The sequence below is a fragment of the Hermetia illucens genome, chromosome 3 (assembly GCF_905115235.1).
Source record: "Hermetia illucens chromosome 3, iHerIll2.2.curated.20191125, whole genome shotgun sequence".
Lineage (NCBI taxonomy): Eukaryota > Metazoa > Arthropoda > Insecta > Diptera > Stratiomyidae > Hermetia > Hermetia illucens.
The window spans coordinates 141758503-141783060 of record NC_051851.1 but is presented as its reverse complement, the minus strand read 5'-3'; the positions used below and the strand labels follow the sequence as shown (position 1 = coordinate 141783060).

At 39.8% G+C, this 24558-nt stretch overlaps 3 protein-coding genes across 3 annotated transcripts in view; 1 reads left to right on the top strand and 2 right to left on the bottom strand.

Annotated features, from left to right (window-relative positions):
- On the bottom strand, nt 1-7823 carry LOC119651624 (60S ribosomal protein L5). The gene is made up of 4 exons (XM_038055286.1): nt 7672-7823; nt 7193-7456; nt 6697-7134; nt 1-352 (listed from the first exon to the last, which is right to left on the bottom strand). Exons 1-4 carry the CDS (start codon nt 7672-7674, stop codon nt 161-163), a joined length of 897 nt encoding a protein of 298 aa, XP_037911214.1. The 5' UTR covers nt 7675-7823; the 3' UTR covers nt 1-160.
- A 4793-nt stretch (nt 7824-12616) lies between these two features.
- Nucleotides 12617-15058, top strand: LOC119651819 (protein-associating with the carboxyl-terminal domain of ezrin). The gene is made up of 3 exons (XM_038055609.1): nt 12617-12971; nt 13024-13209; nt 13321-15058. Exons 1-3 carry the CDS (start codon nt 12777-12779, stop codon nt 14977-14979), a joined length of 2040 nt encoding a protein of 679 aa, XP_037911537.1. The 5' UTR covers nt 12617-12776; the 3' UTR covers nt 14980-15058.
- A 6077-nt stretch (nt 15059-21135) lies between these two features.
- LOC119651278 (serine/threonine-protein kinase GL21140) overlaps nt 21136-24558 on the bottom strand; it is a 118900-nt gene continuing 115477 nt past the window's right edge. The window contains exon 8 of the mRNA XM_038054782.1: nt 21136-22838. Coding sequence (XP_037910710.1) covers nt 22572-22838 — 267 coding nt within the window. The 3' untranslated portion in view covers nt 21136-22571. The remainder of the gene's footprint in view (nt 22839-24558) is intronic.

Below are 24558 nucleotides of genomic sequence, written 5' to 3'. Positions count from 1 at the left end.
ATCTTTTCAGTTTAGTAGTTTATTCGTTTAAAATAAACACTCAAGGCTTCAGTATGAAAACTCAATTACAATTAGACATTCCTTAATGATCTTATTCTCATTGTAAAATTATTTGGCAAGCACTTTTCAGGCTTGCCCCTCCACTCCGCACACAGTGTACTTAAGCCTCGGATTCAGTTTGGAGTTTTGCCAAGAATGCTGCCTTACGATCAGCTACACGTTGTTTGCGCTGTTCGAGGGTCAATTTCTTAGCGTTCAACCTCTTCTTAACAATGCCGGCCTTCTTCTCGACCTTCTTGTGGGATGGGTCGCTACGAATGTTAGCATGTGCCTTTTTGTAGATTTCTTCAAGCTGAAAATGGAAAGATAATGTTTTGTTTGAATATGGAGAATGAGCAGCCTTAAAATTAATAATTACATTAAATTAAGAGTTCTTTTGAGCGAAACGAAGTTTAAATGTTTTTATATATGATGGAGCTTAATTTTTATATTTCCAAAAGGATTCAGTTCTCAGCCTAAAAATGTTCAGTCAAAACTGCTGAAAACAAATGTCTAATGGTTCTCTCTAGGCCTAAATACAAAGTTCAATTGCTCATGCCTAATTTGGGTTAATCTAGATTAACTTTCCACTTGATTAATACACATTCCAAAAACGGGTCGACGGCCGACTTTATCATCTAGGAGACAATGACGTCGGGGACATTAGCTTGTATCCGGCTTTGCAGTTATCTTGTAGCGTAATAAATAGCTGGTTCGAGCACAATGAACTAAAATTTTTACCAGAAGCGGAACTGAGACCTACCCTACACGGTCAGTTTTACATCGGTTTGGCGTTAGTCAGAATGATCGTTTAGGGCAATTTTTAGATAGAATCTGTCAATCCGGTTGGATTGATGATTTGAGAGAGTTCAGTGCAGTTGTCATTGTGTTGTTAGTCGAAATATGACTTCTGAATGATTCGGATATGTAAATATATGCGACAAAAAGTCCTTTTGTTGTCTTGTTTATACTAAACACTTCAATCCAGTAGTTTTCCATCAATCAATTTTTGATGGATTCACTTATGGCAGGCTGATGAGAAACTGACCGTGTAGGGTAGATCTAAGAAGGCCACTAGACTACACTTTAAACGAACTGAAATTGCAGATGAGATCATGCACTACTTGTGATGCAAGGAACAGTTTCAAAATGAGTTTGTTGTACACAATATCCCTCAGAGACTACACCCGGCAGCAATGCCATAACCCATAATAAACACGCCAAGATTTGGAAGAAGACCGAATCGATAGAAAACAAAACTGAGCACACAAAGATGCTTGTCAAATATGAAGTGTTTTAACTCCCGAAACATGACAAAACCATTGCACATTAACCTTTTATAAGTGCTACTAACTGATTTAAACTTTGTACGTTGTAATACAACTTTAAGAAGAGAAGCATTGAATAAACGTGCAAAATATAAAACTATATTTGGTAAGAAATTGAACACAAACGAAAGGGAACTAGTGGAGCAACACAAAGAGGCGTTCAAAAGTACTGCCGAAACCATGTGAATACTGAAGGGAAGTCGGAAATTGATTTCAAAGTTGGTAAAGGATCACAACAATTTCAGTGGAAAGCCCGCAGTACAGTCTATTCACAAATGGCAGATCATTTCACTGGTGCCTCAAACTCAGTGGCAGACAACGGCCAAAAAAGAAGCCCCAAATTCGATCTAGACTAGTTGGCCCCGTTACGATATGGAGCAAAGGTTAGAAAAGGGAAAAATAACGAACCCTAAGACGGAATTTAAAAAATGTTTAATTCGTAATTCGAAAATATAGTGCAATTCGAATCAGAGAGATTTTGAGTCGATAGATGTTTCTCAATCATTCATGCGTTGTAGATCTACACCAGAGCTTGCAATTTAAGTAGCAACTGCATGAAGTTCTAGGGTCTCGAAGTACGGAGATTGCGTAATGAGCGATTGCCGTTGCCTCACCATACTGAAGTTGCAAACCAAGCCACAGGCATAGCAACTTTGGTTGCCACCCTGAGGTTCTACCCACAAATATCATAATCTTTTGCTGTTGTTGCAACCGTTGCCGCAACTAACATGTTTCCCAATGGAGCCGATAGGATTTTGACAGCTCACATCATTTGCATTTTTATTCAGTAAGGTTTGCCATTTAATCATGAATAACTTTACGTTGACTCCACGTTTGGAAATAGTTCAATTATTTTAACGAAATTCGAGAAATTTTGTCACTACTCGTGCAAAATATAGCCGTCATGGAGCACCGCCTGAACAAGATATTCGTCGCATAATTGAAAAACTTAAAATTAAATATTCTTCGCACGATACCGGAGGACCATCCAGACAGCGTACCGACCGTAATGAAGAGAATATTCCGACTATATCGGCAGCGTGCCAGAAAATAAAAATGTGTCCGTTCCACGACGTTCGCAAGAATTGGGCCTGTCCAGAACGACCAACTGGCGAATTTTACCGTTGGATCTTGATTAACACCCAGATAAGATGATGTTGGCTTAAGAACCATTGATTACGTCGTGAAATTGCTGATTGGGCAGTCGAAATGAAACGGATTTTCATAAGAAAATAGTCTTTTCAGATTAGATACATTTCTAGCTAACAAGCAGAATTTTCACTACTGGAGTGTGTTAAATCTGAGAGTGATTTATCAAACAACACTGCACTGCACCCAGAGAAATTGACGGTTTATGATACAGTGGAATTATTAGTCCATTCTTTTTTAAGAACAACGAAGGCCGTACATCATATCATATTGACGGATTTTTTCTTTCCAAAAATGAAATGATGAAATCGATGGTTATTTTTTCAACAAGACGGGGAGAAATGCCATACTGCAGCCACTACAATAAATTTATTGCGTGGAAGGTTCAACGAGTCGGTTATTTCACGAAATGGGCGCCCTCCAAACTGCCTCAGGATCATGCGATTAAGAGGTCATCCCGTGTGTAAGATTCTAAGAAACGATTTTTTTTGTTTGGCATCAATTATATCTAGATATAGTGTAGAATATTTGGGCAAAGCGTTCGGAAATTACATTGTTAAACAGATCAAGTATGTGAGGTTTATGTCGATGGTCGTAATGAAACGCGCATTTACCGGCCCGAACGCCGTTCGAATGACTTCGCTAAGAAACGAGAATTAAAGCCAAGGCTTGACATGTGTTTTTTAAGAAATCGAAGGTTTATATAATAGTCAGTTAAGATTGTATGGTTAATAAGTCCATTCTAATTTTTAAATGTGTTTTTCCCGAAACTGCATATTAAAAATTGGGTGCCACCATAGCCCAAAATCTATCCAACGAAATTCTTTGAAATTTTTACGACTTATTTAGAACATATTTCTACAGTTCGCAAACCAGGATAATTACAATTCATTGGACAAAAAGACCAAAATTTAAAAGAAAAAATTCAACAAGGTCCCAAAAATTTACCTTTCAATAGTTTTAAACTATCCTAGTTTGCGAACCATGGCATAGACCACACCAGTGTTGGGCATATTTGTATTCGAACGAATACGAATGCATCCGCATTGGAAAAAGTGAATATCTTGATATTACACATGTGAATACAAATTCTGTTGGACTAATACGAATATTTCCTAGTGAGAATACGATTTTTTTGTATTGAAATGTAAGCATTTGCCTGGATAGCGAATATTAGCGCCTAAGTGATTTGATCATGTTGTGGGTATGTACGGCGTAGTCGGGCTTAATCTCCAATACGAAAATTAATAGGCTTTGCAGGTGTACAAGCTTAAATCTACTGTTTGCTCACAGATGGCGTCAGTGAGGTTATCAAGTTGCTGTGAGCGCGCCTAATTTTTTTGTTTAGTACGACATTTGTCAACAATTGTGAATCCATATCATCAGCAATTTTGTGCTTTTTTTCTTCAATAATCATGTCCAGTTTTGTTCCCGGAAAGGAGCATTTGCCGGAAGCTTTGCTTTTTTGCTTCAATTTGAAGAAATCAGCCGCTGAATAGCATCGAATGTTTGTGGGGGCCTACGGCGACAATGCCCTATCGGAAACAACGTGCCGGGACTGGTTCCGTCGGTTCAAAGATAACGATTTCGATCTGAGCGACAAGGAGCGTGAAAATCAGCCCAGGAAAGTGAAGTACCATGAATCGGAGGCTCTTTTGGATGAGGACGATACTCAAACGCCGAAAATGCTCGCCAAGCAATTAGGTGTCTCCCAACAAGCCGTTTCCATGCGAATACGTGCAATGGATAAGGTTCAAAAGATCGGAAAATGGGTGCACGTCTACATGAATTGAACGATAGGCAAATAGAGCGGCGCCGAAACACATGCGAAATCTTGCTTGCCAAACACAAAAAAAAAATATATTTTTGCACCCGATTGTGATTGGCGACAGAAAATGAATTTATTTTGAGAATCCTAAACGAAAAAAAGACGTGGGCTGATACCGGCCAACCAGCGTCATCTTCTGCAAGACCAAATTGCTGCCGGTTGAATCAAAACCAAGTAGCCGAGGAGTACCTCCATAGCGGTGACACCGGGAGACGCTGTTCTCACTTTCGCTTGTCGGCCGTGATGCAGTAGGCGAATGCTCCAAAGGCCTAATCAGGGCGATCAGACCCGAGTCTGCACGGGGACTCATCTGAAGTGGCAATTTGGTCATGAAACCTCACCAGGGGTATACTGGTGCCATGGGTACCGGGATAGCCCCTGGACTCTCATACTTTGGATGAACTGTGAGTACAGCTCGGTTATTTGCGGTTGGCCCCCTGGTGGGAGCTTCATGGGGGTTGTTGGTTATGTCCAAGCGAGAAGAGACCTTCGGCCCTCGGCGTGGTGTTGCGTTTCAACACGGGTGCCGTACTCCTTAGTTCGGTAGAGATTTAGGTAGGTCTTCCATCCACCAGTATGAATGCTAAGCCATGCACTTGGCATAGACTGGTACCGTTGTTGCTTGTCTCAGCGAGGCTCTGATTGTAATTACAAAATCAATGCGTGTCTTAAGAAGACCATGGAATTAAGTCGTCCAGACAGGTACTCACGTTGAACCCTCAAGGAACTATGAACTGTTGAAATCTGGTGAAACTGTCGACGCCTACCGTTATCACCAACAACTCATCAAATTGCATCGTGCTCTGAATGAAAAACGGCCGGAATATCAACGAAAAAATGAAAAGTTCGAAACTACATAGAAACGCTCAACTGGGAAATACTACCCGACCCCGCTTATTCACCAGACCTGGTCCTATCTGACTATTATCTGTTTTCATCGATGGGCCATTCGCTCGCTGAGCAGCACTCGGATTCTTACGCAGACGTTCGAAAAAGGCTTGATGGTGTAGTTTGCCTCGAAAGATCAACAATTTGATTGGCATGGTATCCATAAATTACCCGAGAGATGGAAAAAATGTCTAGATAACAAGGACCAGTATTTTGAATAAAGTTTTTTTTTTGGTTCGTATAAAAAAAGGTTTTTCTTGAAAAAAAAAAAACGGCGAATTTAAGCTTGTACACTTGGTAGACAAAGAAGTTTATACATACATATAAGCTCGAAAGATATTTTAAGCATGAAGAATTGCTTGGGAAGAGAAAGAAGCACCTGAAGGCAAAGACAAAATATTCTTATGTACTTTTGTCAGGTAAATATCTGTGTCTCTATCAGACATCACACAACCAAATATCTATGTCAAACAAATGTCTGTTTCAGGCGATGTTTACTTCTGTATCAGACAAATGTCTGACATCTGACACAGACTCAGACATTTGTCTGATACAGAAACAACCATCGCCTGACGCAGACATTTCTCAGAAACAAACATTTGTCTCTCTGATGTATGATACAGGCAAAAAAAATTGCAGCCATACCGACCGACCGAATACATCAGTGGAAACAAGGCCGCGATGATAATTTGAGCGAATGGCGTGAAATATGCTACCAAATGTAGCCTATGAGCATCAATTTTGATAATATTTTGTGTGTTTTATTTCAATTTCAAGTCCTATCGTCCTTATTGGGAAGCCCCATAACTCTAGAGACGTACCTAGCAGCCAGATTGCCGCCACAAACGGACATACATCAGAATGTTCATTTATGGCCTACAAGAGAACCCATTCAGTGTTCGAAATAATAAACTGAAATCTTCTTGCCTCGACGAATAACAGTTTAGTTAGTTTAGATGATTTCGACTTCCCGATATTGCTACGTTCTTCCGTAGCCATCCCCTTCCTCCAACATTGAATATTATCGAAAACTTCTGGGGGAAATGAGCAACTTTAGTCTACGTCGAAAGGCGACAGTTTAGGAGAATAAAAGATGCGATCATCGAAGTCTATACGAATATCTACCAAAGTTATAATCTTCCAAAACATATGAGCGAAATCATAACCTACAGAGGTAAGAGCATGGGTCATCACCCCGTAAACATTGACATTCACGTGGGTCTTATGGTTCATAGCATTGTCACGAGGTATACGAAAAGGCTAACTTAATTGTGCAACAAATACAGGATACCAACAACAGAAGCGCCGTACGGCATCGAACGTATGTCACATAATCACTGTGGTCCATTTTCGGCACCATAGAACTACGGTGGATCGCACTACGGTAATTATAAAATGGACGTCACTTCACAGATGCTTCCCTCTTAATCAAAATGTAAACACAACACGTGTCAATATACTCACATCATCAGCGCGGATTCCCAAACTGATGTACTTGCTGAATTGTCTCTTGAACGCCTCTTCGTCCTCCTCCTCGAGGGTGCGCATGTAATCGGCAACATGTTGGCCGAAAATGTGAGCGCGATGTACGTCAGCATTGAAACTCTTGGTTTCCGCCGAGTAGCCGGGGAAACGCTTAACTGAATGCGGGATATTTAAGCCACCATCGACAGCGCCTTTCATGGCTCCGAAAACTCGGGCTCCAGTGGTTGTGCGACTCAAGCCAACATCCAAGTAGCAACGGAATGCACCGGGTCCATCAGCGACGGGTTCAACATTGTATTCCTCGCCGGTGACTTCAGTGCAGCCAGCATAGAGCGAGTCCAACCCCAACTTCTGGAGGATACGCCGGGCTACAAGCAAGCCAGTGCAGTAGGCGGCGGCGTAGTTTGTCAAACCAACCTGCAACCACACAAAACAAATTATAACCTCACTCAGCCCAAACACCTTCCATACTTACTTTCACTCCATATTTCGCTAATTCATGCGAGTAGGCTGCACACACGATGCGATCACCCTCAATCCTGGAGTAGGCGATCTGGCATGTAATGTCCCTGTTGCTCAGGCGAACAATCAGCCGATATTTTGGCGTGTTGTATTTGTTCTTGTCTTGGAAGATGAGACGTTTACGGGCATAGTAGTCAGTCTTTCCCTCACGACGCCTCTTGAATTTAACTTGGTAACGCTTGAAGTATTGTTTGTTCTTCACAACTTTAACGAACCCCTGTCAGGATAACATGTTAAATATAGAAACATCCATTAGTAAAAATTTCACAAGACTCGAGCGCCACGGAACATGCAACTACGAAACGTCACTGGTGATTTTCAATCGCTAATTTTCACTGTCATCATGTCGATTATTGCCACCAATTTCATTTCGCCGGATTACATGATCGGTCGGTAACAGGAGCGAATACTTATTTGGACGATTTCACTCACCATTTTGATAAAATATTACGGGAAAATTAGCGCGACACGGACCAGCATCCGAGTTGACGCAAGTCGGTGCAGAAAAGAAAAGGCCGATGATGGAGGGGAAATTTCGGCATTGCCTCAACTGCACGAAACTGGCGGAAATAATCGTATGTTCGATAGTCGAAATTTAGACAATACCCAAATAAATTTGAGTCTAAGGAGGTATTACTGGTTGGAACAGGAAACGGATATTTCCTGTTCAAGAAATTATGTTGTTAAATATTTGTAGTAGGAACTGGGCGTACTGAAAATATTTAGAAAAATAACATATAATATTATTAATAGGAAAAAGACTGTGGCAAGTTGAAGAGCAGAACTTGAACCGTGCATAATAAAACTGTCGTTTTGGTTTACTTTACTTTTTCTTGTGGTTCACAATGACCAATTAATGTTTGCCCAACTTATATAATGAACATAATATATTCCGTCTTGAGAGCTAGTAAAGAATTAGTCCAAAGTATTTTGCATGCAATTTTTTAAATTTTTTTGTGTGGCTTGATCATCTGCATGGTACAGGAATATACCAAAAAGAATCAAATCCATCACGGGAATCATATAGAGGAAATAAATCTGTTCCTTTGTCCTTGATGGCAAAAAGAAGGTTCGTTGGGCCAATTTCAGCTAGTGAAGTACTAAAAGGACTAATAGAATGCCAGCATGCTCATAATGAGTTCTGACACTATTTACCAGACAGCGTTTGCTGCCTATTGTGGCTGGCCAACATACAAAGTCATACAGGGCGACAGGTTTTTGAGATTTACTTGTTCTTCGATATTATGAAGTCAAACCATTGAAACCATGATAACTTGTTAAACATTTCGCCTAAATCTGGCTGAAGACATCGCTTACGTGGAATTGTTCAATGTGAGCGAATCGAACTTCAATTCCCGCACTCACTCTGTTTTTTTTTCACTCAGTTCAGATTTGCTCAAAATTAACTAAAAAATACAGAGCTTAGCATTTTCCTAGTTTTAATCTAACAGATTTTTAGTCTATGTTAATTCCCAGTATTCTGAGAGAATGCTCAGATTATATATACCCATGTGTATAACATATATATATTTTTGACTCTTTGTTAAACAGTGCATTGCACGATAGATTAGTGCGAAATATAGCTCCATGTTTGACCATACTGTGCTAGGGAGGCTATGCCACCGTAGACCTCCTAACAAACAAACAAAAAAACTTAACCCCATATCGCACACAAACTAGTCCCTCAGGCGGAAACACATCTCCGTAGTACTGAGAACCAGATGACTACACCCAAAAAGAGAGAAGTTAAGAAATTAAACATTGGCCTACTGTGAAGACCGCAACCAATTAAGATCCTTGATCAGAGGGCAGAGATAAGCAAAAGCACGTTTCTGATCAGTATATCAGACGTCAAGAAATAGACAGGCTTCTGTGGTACATGCGCTAAATGGTATGTGCGCTATCTGATGGAAAGGCTGGGGCTAAAACGGGCCCTTAAGGCACAGGATAAACCTAAGCTTTCAATAATGGCACTAAAGAACAGGGGACCAGCAAAACTAAACCTAAGAGGTGGGAATTCCCGAGTATTTCAGAGGTTAAGGTAAGATTCACCGTTAAATATACTAGTAAGGTGAAGGGCATCCGCCTAGCTTGCGCAGCAGAGGACACGGCGGAACAATTTAGGACCATAGTCCTGAAATTCCCAGGCTGGAAAAGATTAGAACAGTTGACATGAACTGGGGATGCTATACCAGCACATAATGACAGTTTACCTTCCCAAATCCGCAGCAATTGGAACAAAAAATCCTCTGAACCTATTAATTGCTCAAAATAAAGATCTTCACGCGGTTGTGGAGATTCCTTAAAAGCAGGAGAGCAAAGGCAAACTTCTCCAGATCAGGGTAGATAACCAATCCCTGGAGGCAATTAAACGTCGTAACTGCCTCATCAACTCCAGATTTGGCAGCATTCTTGTGCATGTGCACAAGTAGGAGCCGAGGAAAGATACTTCGGCGGACACATCGGGAGGAAAACCTACCGAGACCATACCGAAAGATCAGAATCGAATAGGGAAGTGAACTGACTGCCCACTGAAGAGGAAAAGCTGGACGACCTAGACGTGGATCTTCTAGGGATCAAGACAGACTGCCTTACCGGAAGAGGAGGACGATACTTCGACATTGGAGAAAAGCTCCAAGCAATCATGGAGGCAATGGCCAGTATCAAGATACACCAGGTAAATCTTCGCCATGCGAAAGCTTCATCTGCAGTAATTGCAAGGCGATTTCCAAGGATAGCATTGGAATAGTGTTGACTCAAGAATGTGAGGCATGTAGGTAGAAGATACGTGGTCAACAAGTCGTACGAAAGGACTTCTCATTGGCTGCAATGGGGAAGTAGCGTTAACAGATGAAAATGAGAGTACCTTTTTGAATTTTCATTAGCAATAGGTAAGAGGCATATAATGTGGGAAACATGCCCATATTAGTAATCAGCACTAGGCAAGAGGTACTAAACCTAGCCCTAGGGTATGCTGTAATGAATATGCTGGTCAAGAATTGGAAAGTCTCGAATAAGCCCTCAATATCGGATCACAGAATGATCAGAGTCAGCATTGAGGGTATCTATGAAGTACAAGGAATAGTGTGAAATCTCTAGAGAACAAATTGGGACTCCTATACGAGTACAAGGCACCTGAGCCATAACATGGATCATCTAGAGTTAGACGATGATATCAGGAGCGAACTCTAACTGGAAACAGTGTCGAATACTTCGATACAGTCGTCATTGCCACATATTAGGCCAACTGTTCGGTTAAGGCAATTACCTCATCAAGAAATGTACCCTGGTATGATAGGAATCTAACCAGAATAAGAGGTCCGAACACTCTTCAACTGGACGAAACAAACCGGGGACTAGGTAAGGTACAAAAATGCATTGACGTCGTATAGTAATGCAATCAGGGGAGCAAAACGAACCAGTTTGGATTCTGTGAAAAAATTGAAGCCATAGAAGCTTTAAACCACTGCAATCACCCGGAGTGGATGGCATTTTCCCAGCACCACTTCAGAGAGGCCTAGAAATTATCTTAGGATCTCCTCTAAGTGTGGTAACGGACAGTATAGCTTTAGAATATGTACCAAGGGCATTTAGACAGGCAAAACTGGTGTATATTCCACTGTTGGAAACGCCCTGGTTTTCTGTATTGGCAGGATGTTAGAGAGAGGAATGTGCCATGAATGGAACAGTCGAAGGTGGTGAAGGGAGGAGCCCAAATGCTTGAAAGATTGTTTAAACCCCACCAAGAAGAGCCTTAGGATCATAAAATTCTCACTGGTTATTATAGGCAAAATTATCACCTGGGGAAACTAACATTATTTGCGGACACTGTCGACAGATTTTATGAGGAGAGTGTCCAAACCTACATACATATTCTGGAGCAGTGCGCTACTAAATAATTTTTGCAAGAACATAAAGGTCCTACAAGAAAAAAACCCAAACCTTTTCACACGAAAAATGGAAATGAACTTAACGAAATAAAGCGACGAATTCTACTACCAATTTTAAAGTTTCGTCTGCATAAACAGGAAAGCAAAACTCCGAGTATACAAAATGATAATAAGACTTGTGTTATGTTACGGATGTGAAACATGGACCGTAATACAAACTTCAAGAAAACTAGTCAACACTTTTGAGTTGGCCACGTTCAGCGTATGGACGACACTGGGATACTTAAAAGGGTTTTTGAAGGAAGGACGAAGACCAGTAGGAAAACATGTTTAGTGGTGATATTCGGATGGAATTTGGATTAGGCAAGTGTCATCACAAATCACATTCCGGACATAGAGTTGATGACCTCCACATCCAAGCTATGACCGAGACAGACTGCTACACATACCTAGGAATTCTGCGAGGAAGAAAAACTATAATCGAGCAGGTAGTCTGAAGGATGCTCTGCGTAAACACGTGAATTGCGGAACAGATATTTGTGTGCTGGGAAGCTCTTCGCTGAGAGGGAGAGATTTATGTACGCCATTCAGGATGGTGTGGTCATCACCCGAGCTTATAATAAAAGAGCAGGTGGAACAGCGCAGAATGTATGGTTCAGCGCTAGAGACATTGGAACGAACAGGCATATCGCTGTATATAAGCTGATTCATAAAAACCTTACATACAAGTATGGACAGATCGCGGGAAAATGAAACCGATATGTACCGATATGTACTCGATAGTTCTGCTCACAACATGTATTTGTACCGGCAAGTTCTACACTAATCGCCATACACCACACAATAAGCCAGCCGTGCTGCTAGTTGGCAAGACGGGTCGCTCTGCGTATGTTGCTGATGCTGCAATCTTCTATAATATTACAGCAACATTGAAAGGAATTACGTGGAGAAGAAAGAAATTTTGCGTATCAGGAAGGTAGTCGTAGTTCACATAATATAATGAGCTATAGGTGCTATACTTAAATCCTCTACGGCTCCGCTAGATACCCTGGGACTTTCGCACAATCTGCTTTTAACCATACAACCATTAACCTACCACCGGCCACAACCACCAAAGCCCTGAGTAGTAAGTATGATCATGCGAGCCTAAATGTTTTGGACTTAGGGCTAGTATTAGGTAAAATCCGGCATCTGCCGAAATTGTTATAACTTAAAAAAAAAACTATGAAACATTTCTCATAGGATCGGAGACCATATTAAATTGATTTGGGTATTATTGAAGTTAAAGAGAGTAAAAAACAAACAAATTTGAACCATTTCTGTATTTAACCGTTTTACATAACGCCAAACTGGAAGTTTTTTCTCTTTCTCATTGTTTTCGTGATTGATACTCTGCTTCCGGTTCATTTCCATGAAAACGATTCTCGAATCTCTGCGCGAAACTAGAAATTATCAGATCCCCTCCACATCATTTCTGACATTTGACATTTCGCTATCTTTCATTTTCTTTTGTATCGTCAAATTGGATCTGTCATTTCCATCGGGATTGTTGACGTCTCGTTTGTGATAAATATCCGTAGGATAAATACAATAAAACATGATAAATTAGAGACAGATTTAATCTTATCACTAATTAGTCGGTGTGCCATGGGGCAAGATCATAGTAAGTTGACTGGGTTATTAATCGATGAGAAAGCCGTCGAGGTGACGGATTTCTGGTCGCTTTTTAATGCCGAAGTGCCAAATGACGATGGTGCGACCCGTTTGTCAATATTCAAAGGAGAGCCATTAGTCAGTGGCCAGCTATGGGTCTTGCAGAGTCCATTAGAACGAGCAATAAAGGTAAGTAGGTCACATGAGTGATTGCCGTTTGAGTAACAAAGGACTTTTGCAGAATCTGATGATATACCGACATCCGTCGATACTGAAATATGTAACTTCATGGGAGCGAGGTTCGCAGAAGCATCTGGCTACGGAGCGATGTCGGCCACTTTCTCTTGTAATCCAAACGCAGAGCGATATACAAATATGCTTAGGGTTGCGCAATGTTCTATGCAGTTTAATTTTTCTAGTTGAACAGGTAACAGTGGGTGACTTGTCAGAAGATTAATACAGTTTTGAATTCATATCGTCTTAGCCAATTAGCATTTAATAGACGTAGCTCCCAGTCATCTTAGTTTTATAATTTCAGGCCAAAGCACGACATCTTAACGTTTGCACTTCATCCATCTACGTAAATTCGGAAGGAGACTGGCGACTAGGTGGCTTCGAGTATGTATGGAAAAGCAAGGACGTTACCAAAGGCCTGTTGGAACAGTCAAAACCCTACCGCTACAATAAAGCAATAGACCCCCACGAATCCAGATCAGAAGGACAATTTATCGAGCAATATTCACTGGCCGTTCTATGCGAGGATATCCTTCGAAATAGTAAAACTCTTAATACACCTTATGTAGCTGAATTCCGCGACTATTGCAGCACGCATTTGAAGCATCAAAATGTTGCCATGCGACCAAAACTATCAGCAGTCCTGCTTCATCCTTACTTCAACCACGAATTTGTTCTGATTCATTCCTTCTTAATGGAGTTGCCGCTGAAGAATCTGCAGGAGAAGCAAGATTTCTTCACGGGGCTTGTAGATAGATTACGATATTTCGACGAAGAAATTGTTGCATCACAGGTAGGTGGTCTCCTACTCTCTCGGATGGTTCTCCTAGATCCCACAGCTCAACTGTGTGTTACACCTTATGTGTTGAAAATTAAAAACGACATATCGTCCGCTCTGTTCTCTGGAGCCACATTCACGAAATATATCATTCCAAAAATTAAGCAGATATTCTGTGTAAGGGATGCGCAAATTCGACTAATTTTACTGGAATATTTCAACGAGTATATGCGCTTGATAACGATAGAAGAACTTCAAGAGCAAATTCTACCTAATTTGCTATTAGGAATAAAGGACACAAACGATATCCTTGTGGCGAAAACACTTCGATGTTTGGCGGACCTAGTCCCTATTCTAGGATCGGCGAGTGTCATTGGGGGAAATCGAGGTCGACTCTTTGCGGACGGCAGACCACAAGGATTGCCTGACTCTGCCAAACACTGGGTTGAACCTAGGTCAATAACTCCTGTAATGGCGTGCGGGGAAAATATGGTCTCTGCAAGTCCTCTTCCAGATACTGTAGATGTAAGTGAAAGTTATGTATCAGTTGGCAACACAGATAATCTTCTGATGCATGAACGTCTGAGTCCGGATGGCGGCGAAGACGTCCAGGCCACAACGGATGGAGAAATTGAAGAGGATGCGTGGAGTGATTGGGAAAATGAAGAAACCCAGATCCCTCCAGATGAAGGCAATGGAGAGAATTCAGAAATTCTGCCATCTGAAGCTTTCCCGCCAGTTGCTCAAGTTCAACAATCCCCAAGCGTGACGTCTGCGACTCCAACAACCCCGACTAAGGCATCAAACACTCAACTGGCCTCTGCCAATAAACCAAAAACTGCTCCGAACGCCACAGCAGCAGGTTTTGACGATATAAACGAACTAGATATCAAGATTAAGAAATTAATGAACACGTCTGTAGAGGAAATTGATTTTTTCAAAGATATGGAGCCTGTCATACAGTCGACTGCGACGACAATAGCTTTAGTCGAAGAAAAGGTGATAGAAGATTTCAATGCTGATGAGACAAAGACAGACGAAAAGGAAGTTAAGGGGAAGGAGAAGACCAAGTCGACTGTAGATGAAAGTGTGGTAGTTGATGCGAGTCGTTTTCAAATCAACGTAGCTGATGATATGTGCGAAGCAGGATGGGATGATGATACCAACGACTGGGGTGACGAGTGAAAATAGTTTAGTTCCTTTTTTTGTTTTCTGTTTATGAAAGTATGACTAACGAGGAAATAAATAAGTTATTTTATGTAAATATCGTCTATATTGTATGATTATATTATTATCAAGGAAATTTGCTCCTACAGAACCACTCTACCCTGTGAGACTGTAAAGTAACTAGAGAAGCTGTGGAGGATGGTGAGATTGAATTTGTTTATTTAATACAAGAAACAGATTTTACCTTTTCGCTTGGTTGTTTATTTGAAATTATAGGAATTAGTGCTCATCGTTAGATTGATGGATGATTTTAATTTATTGAATTTATACTGCCCAGAACATCTACGTTTCTTCAATTTGGTACTTCTGTAATACCCCATTTCCGCACTTGCGAAACTAATTTGCGGAAATACCAGCCAATTTGCCGGGGCTAAAATAAAATTTTTATGAATTAAACTACTCCAAAATACTGCTTGAGGTAGCTTTCAAAATTGTTTCCATTGAAAAGTATATATTATGTGCAGAATAAGTGAACCTATCTAATGGAAAGCATAATTTGAGCCACTGGAGAAGTAAACATTCCTTCGAACTTATCTGCGGGAATTAGAAAAGGCCACCTTTTTGGTGAATTGATCATAAGTTGAAGTTCGGAACTCATATCGAAATTGGACAATTAATCTCCCGAGAAAACCCAGCCCCATCTCGAAGTGGCGGGAGATCATATTCTTAGAATGATAGAATAAGTGAGTAGTTATTTTATAACTTTTCCTGATAATAATAAACCTTTCAACCATTGAAATCACCAGGAGTGGAGTCGATTTTTCCAGCACAACTTCAGAGGGGCCTAGAAATCATCTTAGGATCTCTTCTAAACGTGATAAGAGGCAGCATAGATTTGGGATATCTACCAAGGGTATGGAGGCGGTCAAAAGTAATCTTTATTCCACTGTTGGAAACACCTAATTTCTGAACTGTCATTAAGTTAGAGAGAAGGCAAATAAAACTGCCGACAGGTACAAACTCTATTGTCATAAACTACTACACAGGTGGGAATGAACACCATTAATAGATGTGGTTTCTTCAACTTCCAAATCAACTACAAGGGGTAAGACATTACTACTCTGGCTGGCAACCAAGCGGCTATTAAGGCACTTAGGTCCTAGCTCACTAGCTGAACTGTAAACTAATACGGTAGTGAAAAAGAGCAAGGAAGCCTCTATACGGAACCCTTCTGTGGAATCGCTAAGAAGCTAAAGAATGCAGAGGAACGGCGGAGAGAGTTCAGTTAAATCCGGTGACATTTACGCTTTCAATCAGCATTTTTTTTATTGCAACTTTCCATTCCAAGGATTTTTGACGATTTGAACACATTTTTAGTATAGAATGTAACGTCGAGAAAAGTAGGTATATTTCTGGATGTTTTTGGCGAGGTAAGAACAATATGCACAGAAGGGAAAACTCAAAAGCAAAAGTAGGACAAAAATGGGTCAACTATACACAGGAGGTGAATATATCATATATCAATGAAGATATGCAGAACGCAACTGCGATCTTGACTGAAAAATCCCGCTTACCGGGCGTTAACATTTTCATCCTGTAGAAATTCAAAGCTTACCTAGGCGGTTTCACCTCCTGTGTATAGTCTTCTTGGGCCGGGGCAATGAAATAAATTAAAATTCTGAAAAGGTCGTTAATTATCATCAATTATCATTATCAACGGGGCAACAATCGGAATCCGGTCTAGGCCTGCCTTAAGGAGGAACCCCAGACATCCCAGTTTTACGCCGAGGTCCACCAATTCGATATCCCTAAAAGCTGTGTGGCGTCCTGGCCTACGCCATCGTTCCATCTCAGGCAGAATCTGCCTCGTCTTTTTTTTCTACCATAGATATTGCTCTTATAGACTTTTCGGCCTGGATCATCTTCATCAACCTATTGGGTCAGATTTTATCCATAACCTCATGGTATCACTCATAGATTTCGTCGTTATGTAAGCTACGGAATCGTCCATCCTCATGTAGGGGGGACAACAAATTCTTCGGAGGATTTTTTCTCGACCGCGGTCAAGAGTTCGCAGTTTTTCTTGCTAAAAACCCAATTCTCCGAGGAATACATGAGCACTGGCAAGATTATTGTCTTGTACAGAAAGAGCTTTGACCCTATGGTGAGACGTTTCGAGCGGAACAGTTTTTGTAAACTGAAATAGACTCTGTTGGCTTCCAACAACCGTGCGCGGAATTCATTCGCTTATGATTTCCGATAGGACAGATAGGAGAAATTATCAACGGTCTCAAAGTTGTAGTCTGCTACCTTTATTCTTCCCGTTTGACCAGTGCGGTTTGATGTTGTTGGTTGGTTGGTTTTTGGTACTGACGTTGCCACCATATATTTTATCTTGCCTTTACTGATGTATTGCAGCCCAAGATCTAGCGCCGCCTGTTCGATCTAAATGAAGGCAGTTTGTACGTTTTGGGTCGTTCTTCCCATGATGTCGATATCATCAGCACAGGCCAATAGTTGAGGGGACTTAAAGAGGATCGTACTCCTCACATTTACCTCAGAATCAGGGATCACTTTTCCCAGGGTCAAGTTAAAGAGCACGCATGATAAGCCCTCCCACATTGGTCAGAGTCCCCTGGTTATGCTATCATACGCCGCCTTAAAGTCGATGAAAAGATGGTGCAACTGATGTCCATATTCCAAAAGTTTTTCCATGGCTTACCGCGCTGATTTGCCTGGAGTGAAGTCTCTTTGGTATAGGCCAATGATGTTCTGCGCGTATGGGGCTATCCGGCCTAGGAAGATAGCGGAGAATATCGACTCTTTTTGCGGCTGGCGCCAAGTATGTTTGTGGCCGTATGAATGATAACGTTCTTCAGGTGGTTGTGAAGATCGTTTGTTGATGCTTCATCTCCAGGATCTCTGTTGACTACGGTTATTCCGGCATCCATTTCCCCCTTATAGATGTTGTGGATGGCTTCAGTGTTAACACTCACCTGATTGTCAGAGGGGATTTTGGGCGGTGTTGTTATTCGAGCTCGGAGCACCATGTCAACGAGATAGTGATAGTCAATATTCCCCCCCCCCCTACGTTCTGCCATTCATCAAGGCTGAGAGGTGACGGTGTTCGATCAGCACGTGGTCAATTTAGTTGAAAGTGGCCCCGTCTGTAGAGGCCCACGTTTGTTTGTGGAACGCTTTCTGCACAAACCAGGTACTTCCAACAATAATTTCATGTGACACTGCTAATTGAATAATTCGCAGTACATTATCGTTTGCATTTTAATGTAAGCTATAGGAGCCAACATATCGCCTGAACACGGGCTCCGTCCCTATTTGGCTGTTAAAATCCTCAAGTATGATTTTGATATTATACCTGGGGGTTTCGTTTCATTTTAATAATGACTCCTTAAGGAAGGTTATGAAGCCGACCTTCTTTTTTGAAGTTTAATTCTATAGTATAATATAGTTGGTTTTCATTTATCAGTCTAGCATCTGCTTGCATATATAGGGCTGAAAACTATTCAGAGGAGCGAAGCCTTATAGCGCCACGAGTGGCGTACACATGTAGTGCGCTCGGATTAATCGGGCATAACTATAATAATAATGCCTGAATTTTTCTGAAATTCTAACAAAATATTCTTGGGAATATTACTTTCGAAATATGTAAAAAACAAACATTCGTTTCTTTGAAATTGATAAAGCCTTAAGTAGTATTTTGAATTTAGATTTGAAATAAAATGCATACACGAGCCAGTTAGTGAAGAAATTAAGTCCTAATGATTTAAATCGGACGTTAGGACACTGTTAGCTAGTTTCAGTAAATTTGACATCTTGCTTTCTAGCGAAGCCCATTTCCATCTCAATAACTACGTACTGTAGATATTGGAGCAGTGAAAATCTCAAAGCTATACAGGAAAGGTATGCTCTTCCGTCTAAATCAAGAATATTCTTACCAAATTTCAAAACGATCGGATCATTCAGTTCGAAGTTATAGCTATTTGTAGTGCATTACCTCACTGCTCCAGCATTGACTTTTGAACCTTCATCGCCATACATACTGTTTGCAGTAACAACCACAAGGAACCTATAATGGCTTGTAGTCAGCATCAAATCGATGTTGTGGAGTCTGCAGAAGAACTGCTGAATGGCACTCGGGAATGGGTCACTCGATGTAAATAAAAAAGTTAATTTTTAAAATGGAAAACACCAAATTGATTACCTCAGAATCGTGTTTTTGTAAAAATGCCTTTGCCGTGGACACGATTACTAAAAAATACTACTTCAATGAACGCCAAATTGGCATCACTTATTTATTATTAGTCGCTGAACGGATTTTTAATTCTTTTAAAAATATTTTTTTAAGCAAAAAAAAACCGAAATTTTTACATCTAAAAAAGTAAACATTTTCGTAAAATCGTCTTCATTCAGTGACTAGATAATACAGTGCAATAATGAACATATTTTAAAATTCCGATTTCGAATGGTCCGTAATCTCATCATCATTTTGTTTCACACAAAACCTTAAAAATGTGGAAAAAAAATAACTACAACAACAAATAGATTGTGTGGATACTCTGAAATAACGTCGCAAGGAAAAACCTGGAACACAAGTATCTTCCAGATCGAGCGTTTGCACCATTAGAAAAACGTTTTTACCGATCACAATGTTTACCTAGTAAAACGTATAGCAGCCATGGGCCTCGAAGGTTAGGAGGGTGTTACGCTAAAACTAGACTGAGTATCGAAGTATTTGGCCAGAACAATTGCCGTCGAAGATTTTTTTCTTGGCTGGCTGGAATTCGTCCATCAAATTCACTTGATTAAGACCTAACGGACTGGATGTTCATTTCCTGTATTTTGCACAATGGGATTTGATTCATCTTTGTCATTGCTATTTTCATTGGACCCGATTTTCATACCATATTGGAATATGTTGATGTTCCTTTGTGCAGAATTTTAATGTTCGTGTTCTACGAAAAATTCCGCTATATGAGTATGTAAAAATATTATAAACTACAGGGTGCGTACATTACATGCATATATGTAGTTATAATTTCGTTTTGCTTTTTTTCAGATAAGACATGGAGGACTACAACTTAACTCAAGAAATGAAGAAACATGTGCGATGTTCTGACACTGTCCGATCTGCAGAATTTATTTGAAAAGTGCAAATGATCATTAACGAGCACCCTTCAAAACCAATGAGGGCCCTTGCGAGGGAGCTTAATGTTTCTGACCGTCTTATCCGTCGACTTGTCCAAGAAGATCTCCGGTATAAATCCTACATTTTGCGCAGACGACAGTTTATGTCGAAGCAATGTCGGGAGCAGCGAGTTATTCGATCAAAACGCCTTCTAGACAAAATTAAACACCCTGAAGCGCCTGAGATGTTATGGTTTTTTCTGATGAAAAAATGTTGACCAAGACCAAAAGGCCAAACGCAGAAATGACAGATGGCTCTGTTACGATCGTACAGAGGTTTCTGTTGTCATGCACACGAAGTTCCCAGCTACTGTTATGGTTTTGGGTGTTGTGAGCACAAAGGATATATCATGCCACCTCACTAATTCACTCAAGAACTTGGAATGAATTCTGCTGCATACATCGAGGTTCTAGAGACAGTAATGAAACTCCGGATTGATAGTGTTCGCGGTGACAGCCTATACATCTTTCAACAAAACTCTGCTCCTTCACACAAAGCAATGGCGACACAAGATTGGATGGCTGAAAATTTCCATGACCACATAACACTGAATTTATGGCCGCCTAGCTCCGAAGACCTTAATCCTCTGGATTATTACGTATGGGGCGTAGTTGAGCGTGAAACGGCAATTAATACCGTTATGGTCAATATGAACAAGGAGCATTTGATTCGGGCATGCAAACGTTTCCGGACCCGGATCGAGGAGGTTATTGCAGCTAATGGAAATTTGATTGAATTAGTTTATCGATATATAATAAGCTAATGTTGTGTAAAAAGTTCGTCAACTTTCATTCCTTCATGTTCAAACTAAAAGCTAATTAGTTTTACTCCCAAGTTGTCCTCAAATACCGTACGCTGCCTCTATAGATTCGGCTAGTCTACTTATTTCATCCTTTGAATACCAAGCAATGATTGTGGTTGTGGGTTGGGGTTTTTAAGCTAACAATAAGAAAACAACACAGTTCATCTTTGGTGTAATGTTTGCGTCTAAAATATATTTGAATATCTTACACAATTGATGATATTATTACTTCCATCATGAATTCCAACCAAATTAATGAAATATATTAAAATATATATGTGTATATCTATGACATAATATCCTGTTTTTATCGAAAATACTTGTTCTGTTCAGATTACAAAAGAAAAAAAAGCAAGCAGTACAATGTTATGTATATACGCGTTTTTCTACCATGCGATATTGCAATATTTAAAATCGTCACTTCTGTAAATAATATAATAGTTTCCATAAAAAAATGCGTATTGGGTTTCTATTTGGTAAAGGAATGTCTTACTGAAAACATAGTCTACATAAAAAGAGATAGAGTCTCTGATCGGTAATGCGAGTTATCAAAAAATGCATGAAGAATGAATTCAATTGAAATTGTAATATCAATAACACTATTTTCATGGAAGTCATTGATAAAATGATAAAATTAGCTGTGCAGACTTAATGGTGACAGCTTATTGGCTACTAAACTTAAAAGGAAAGAATCTCGTTGTCTTTTTTATTTAAATATTTGCATTTTGCTATTCCACTATAAAACCTATTAATAAAATGTCTCTTTTACAGATTCTGTACACTCTAAAAGTTGGTATCATTCATCTATCAAGTCCAGTTTAATTTTAGGCTTTAAATAAATATTTTTTAACGTAATAATAACTAACTTATTAAGAATGATATAAAAATATCAAATATTTCGTCGTCCAAGTTATACTTATTCATACTAGATAAAACTTTTGCGAATTATTTCGTTTCCTTATCGAAAAATTGATCGTTAAAAACGTACGCAACAACAAAAAAAAATGGTAAAATACGAAAAAAAAATATTTAATGTCACAATTACAATAACATCCACAGCAAAATAAAATAATGAATTATAAAAACTCTACAATTACAGTTTTAATCGTAAAGGAATATCATCGTTACTGAAATATAAAATTATTTAAATAGGAGAATAAATTACTTCGAACAATAGAATAATAAAAAATAAACATGCTATATGCGTAGATTTCAAACTAATTGTAACTAATTAACGTAATTATCGTTCGTTCTCTCTATTTTTTCATATCATTGTTGTAATCCACTTTCGAGTTTTTTTAAAAAAGTGCTCAATTATAGATATCGGTTGTAGTCAAGTAATTAAAATTCTATTTATTTATATATCTAAATACCAAATAATCTAGGCGTGTATGACCATAGTCTTTTTCAAGACTGGATATAACACAATCACACGTACAAAATTATCCATTTAGAAAATAAAATAACTAAATGAACGAAGAAACTTAAATAATTGGACTTGTTATCGCCGTAACTTGTCGTTTATTTTAATGCCTCTTTTTAGGGGTGATATTTTATTTTAACGTTCCCTCCTTATATCAAAATATAATAATTTTTCACTACTCAGCTATAGTCATTTGCTTCACCCAGTGTCCAATAATGGTCAAGGATGTCTTCGCTGGTGAATCGTACATCTGGATCAGATTGCAGCATATTTGAAATGAGGTCGCGGACACCTTCTCCGATATCTGTCCAATATGGTTCGGGGAATTCATAGACGCCCAATAGAATTGCATCGAATAGGGGTTCCTGTTGATTATCAGGCGAGACAAATGGCGGGAAACCACAAAGCAATATATAGAGTATGATTCCGGCAGCCCAAACATCAATCTGTTGAAAAAATTAAATAAGATTTAAATGATGAATATTGTACAGTAAACATGATTGCTTCATGTTCAGAGTTAAGTTTAATTATTGCAGCTTTTATTTCATTTTTAAGAGAGTAAGACAAAACTATTTTCATTCTCAAAAATATCGTTAAATAAGCAAAAAATAAATAATAATGAATGATATATAACGTGAAAGGAGGTTGCAGGGAAGCGCTATCTTAACCGAATTAGTTGAAAAATGTTCGATGTAAGTCAATTTATGTATCAATGTGAATTTAACATAAAATGCAACTCCTTACCCACTAAGGTGGTTACTCAAGATCCGTTTTAACAACACATTGCCCGTATGTGTCCAGGCGTTAATGCAGGGTCAAGTTTGTACCAACTAATTGAGAACGGGTATGTCAAAGAGTAGCGTAGGCCCAGGGCGAAACGTGGATTGGTACCCACGATGGAGCATAAAACCTGGGAATCGTCTGCTGAACCAACACTAACAGCTTTACTACCAAACTCTATTTCCACCTCCATGTAATGATCGTTGGAGGTTTTTTCTTAATAAAAAACTGCAGACGGAGAAGGCGAGTCTCCTTCGCTTAAAAACGAGGCAAATTGTATCAATAAGGCTGACAAAAAAGCGTTACAAGAGGTACGCTAGAAGAGAACCGGTTTCCTAGAGAAGAGCCACTACACCATATATGTTAGTGGCCATCCAGTAATCCATGTGTTCGGAAATAAAAACCTCATTAATGCTCACGAATTTCGGCGAGTTGGGAGGTCCCGCCAAGTGAAAACAATGGACAAATGCTGTCACCACCGACCATGGAAGAAACAATCCGTGCAGTTCATCGGCATAAGCCGCCAGGAGTCGACGGGATTTCAGCCGAATCGATTAAATATGGAGGCAACCAATTACACCAAACGGTTTGGCAGCTGATGTTCAAGGTGTGAGACAGCGAATCAGTGCCTGATGACTGGCACCAAAATAGGGGGATATCACGTAGTTTTGTAATTATAGAGTTATCACGTTGCTGAGTACCATCTATAAGATATTCTCCGCTATCTTGCTAAGTCGGATAGTCTCATACGCCCAGAACATCATTGGCCCATACTAAAGAGGGTTCACTCCAGGCAAATCAGCAACAGATCAGATTCTCTCTGCAGCTATCAATGGGTAAATTGTTGGAATATGGACATCAGTTACACCATCTTTCCTTTGACTTTAAGACCATCTATGATAGCACAGCCAGCATAAAACTGTATATTGCCATAAGAGAATTCGGTATCCTGACTAGGCTGAACCTGACCAAAATTCGAGGCCAGATAAAAAGCAGCAGAATCCCTCCCGAGACCATTCAACATCAACACCGGTCTAAGACAAGGAGATGTCCTATCGTGCACCCCTTTTAATCTGGCCCTTTAAAAAGTGATCGATGATGCTGAGGTGAATGTGAGAGGCACCATCCTCTTTAAGTCTACCCAACTGCTAGCATATGCTGACGATATTGACATTATGGCAAGAACAACTAGAGATGTACAGTTTATCTACATCCACATCGATCAATCGGCGCGAGATCTTGAGCTGCGCATTAATGAAGGCAGGTGTAAATAGTGGAAACATCAGCACCAAAAACCAAAGGACCAACAGCATCAAAAGGCATTGGTCAAATGAAAACAATAAGGAAGAAGAATACAACTTCGAAATCGTTGATTTCTCCTATCTA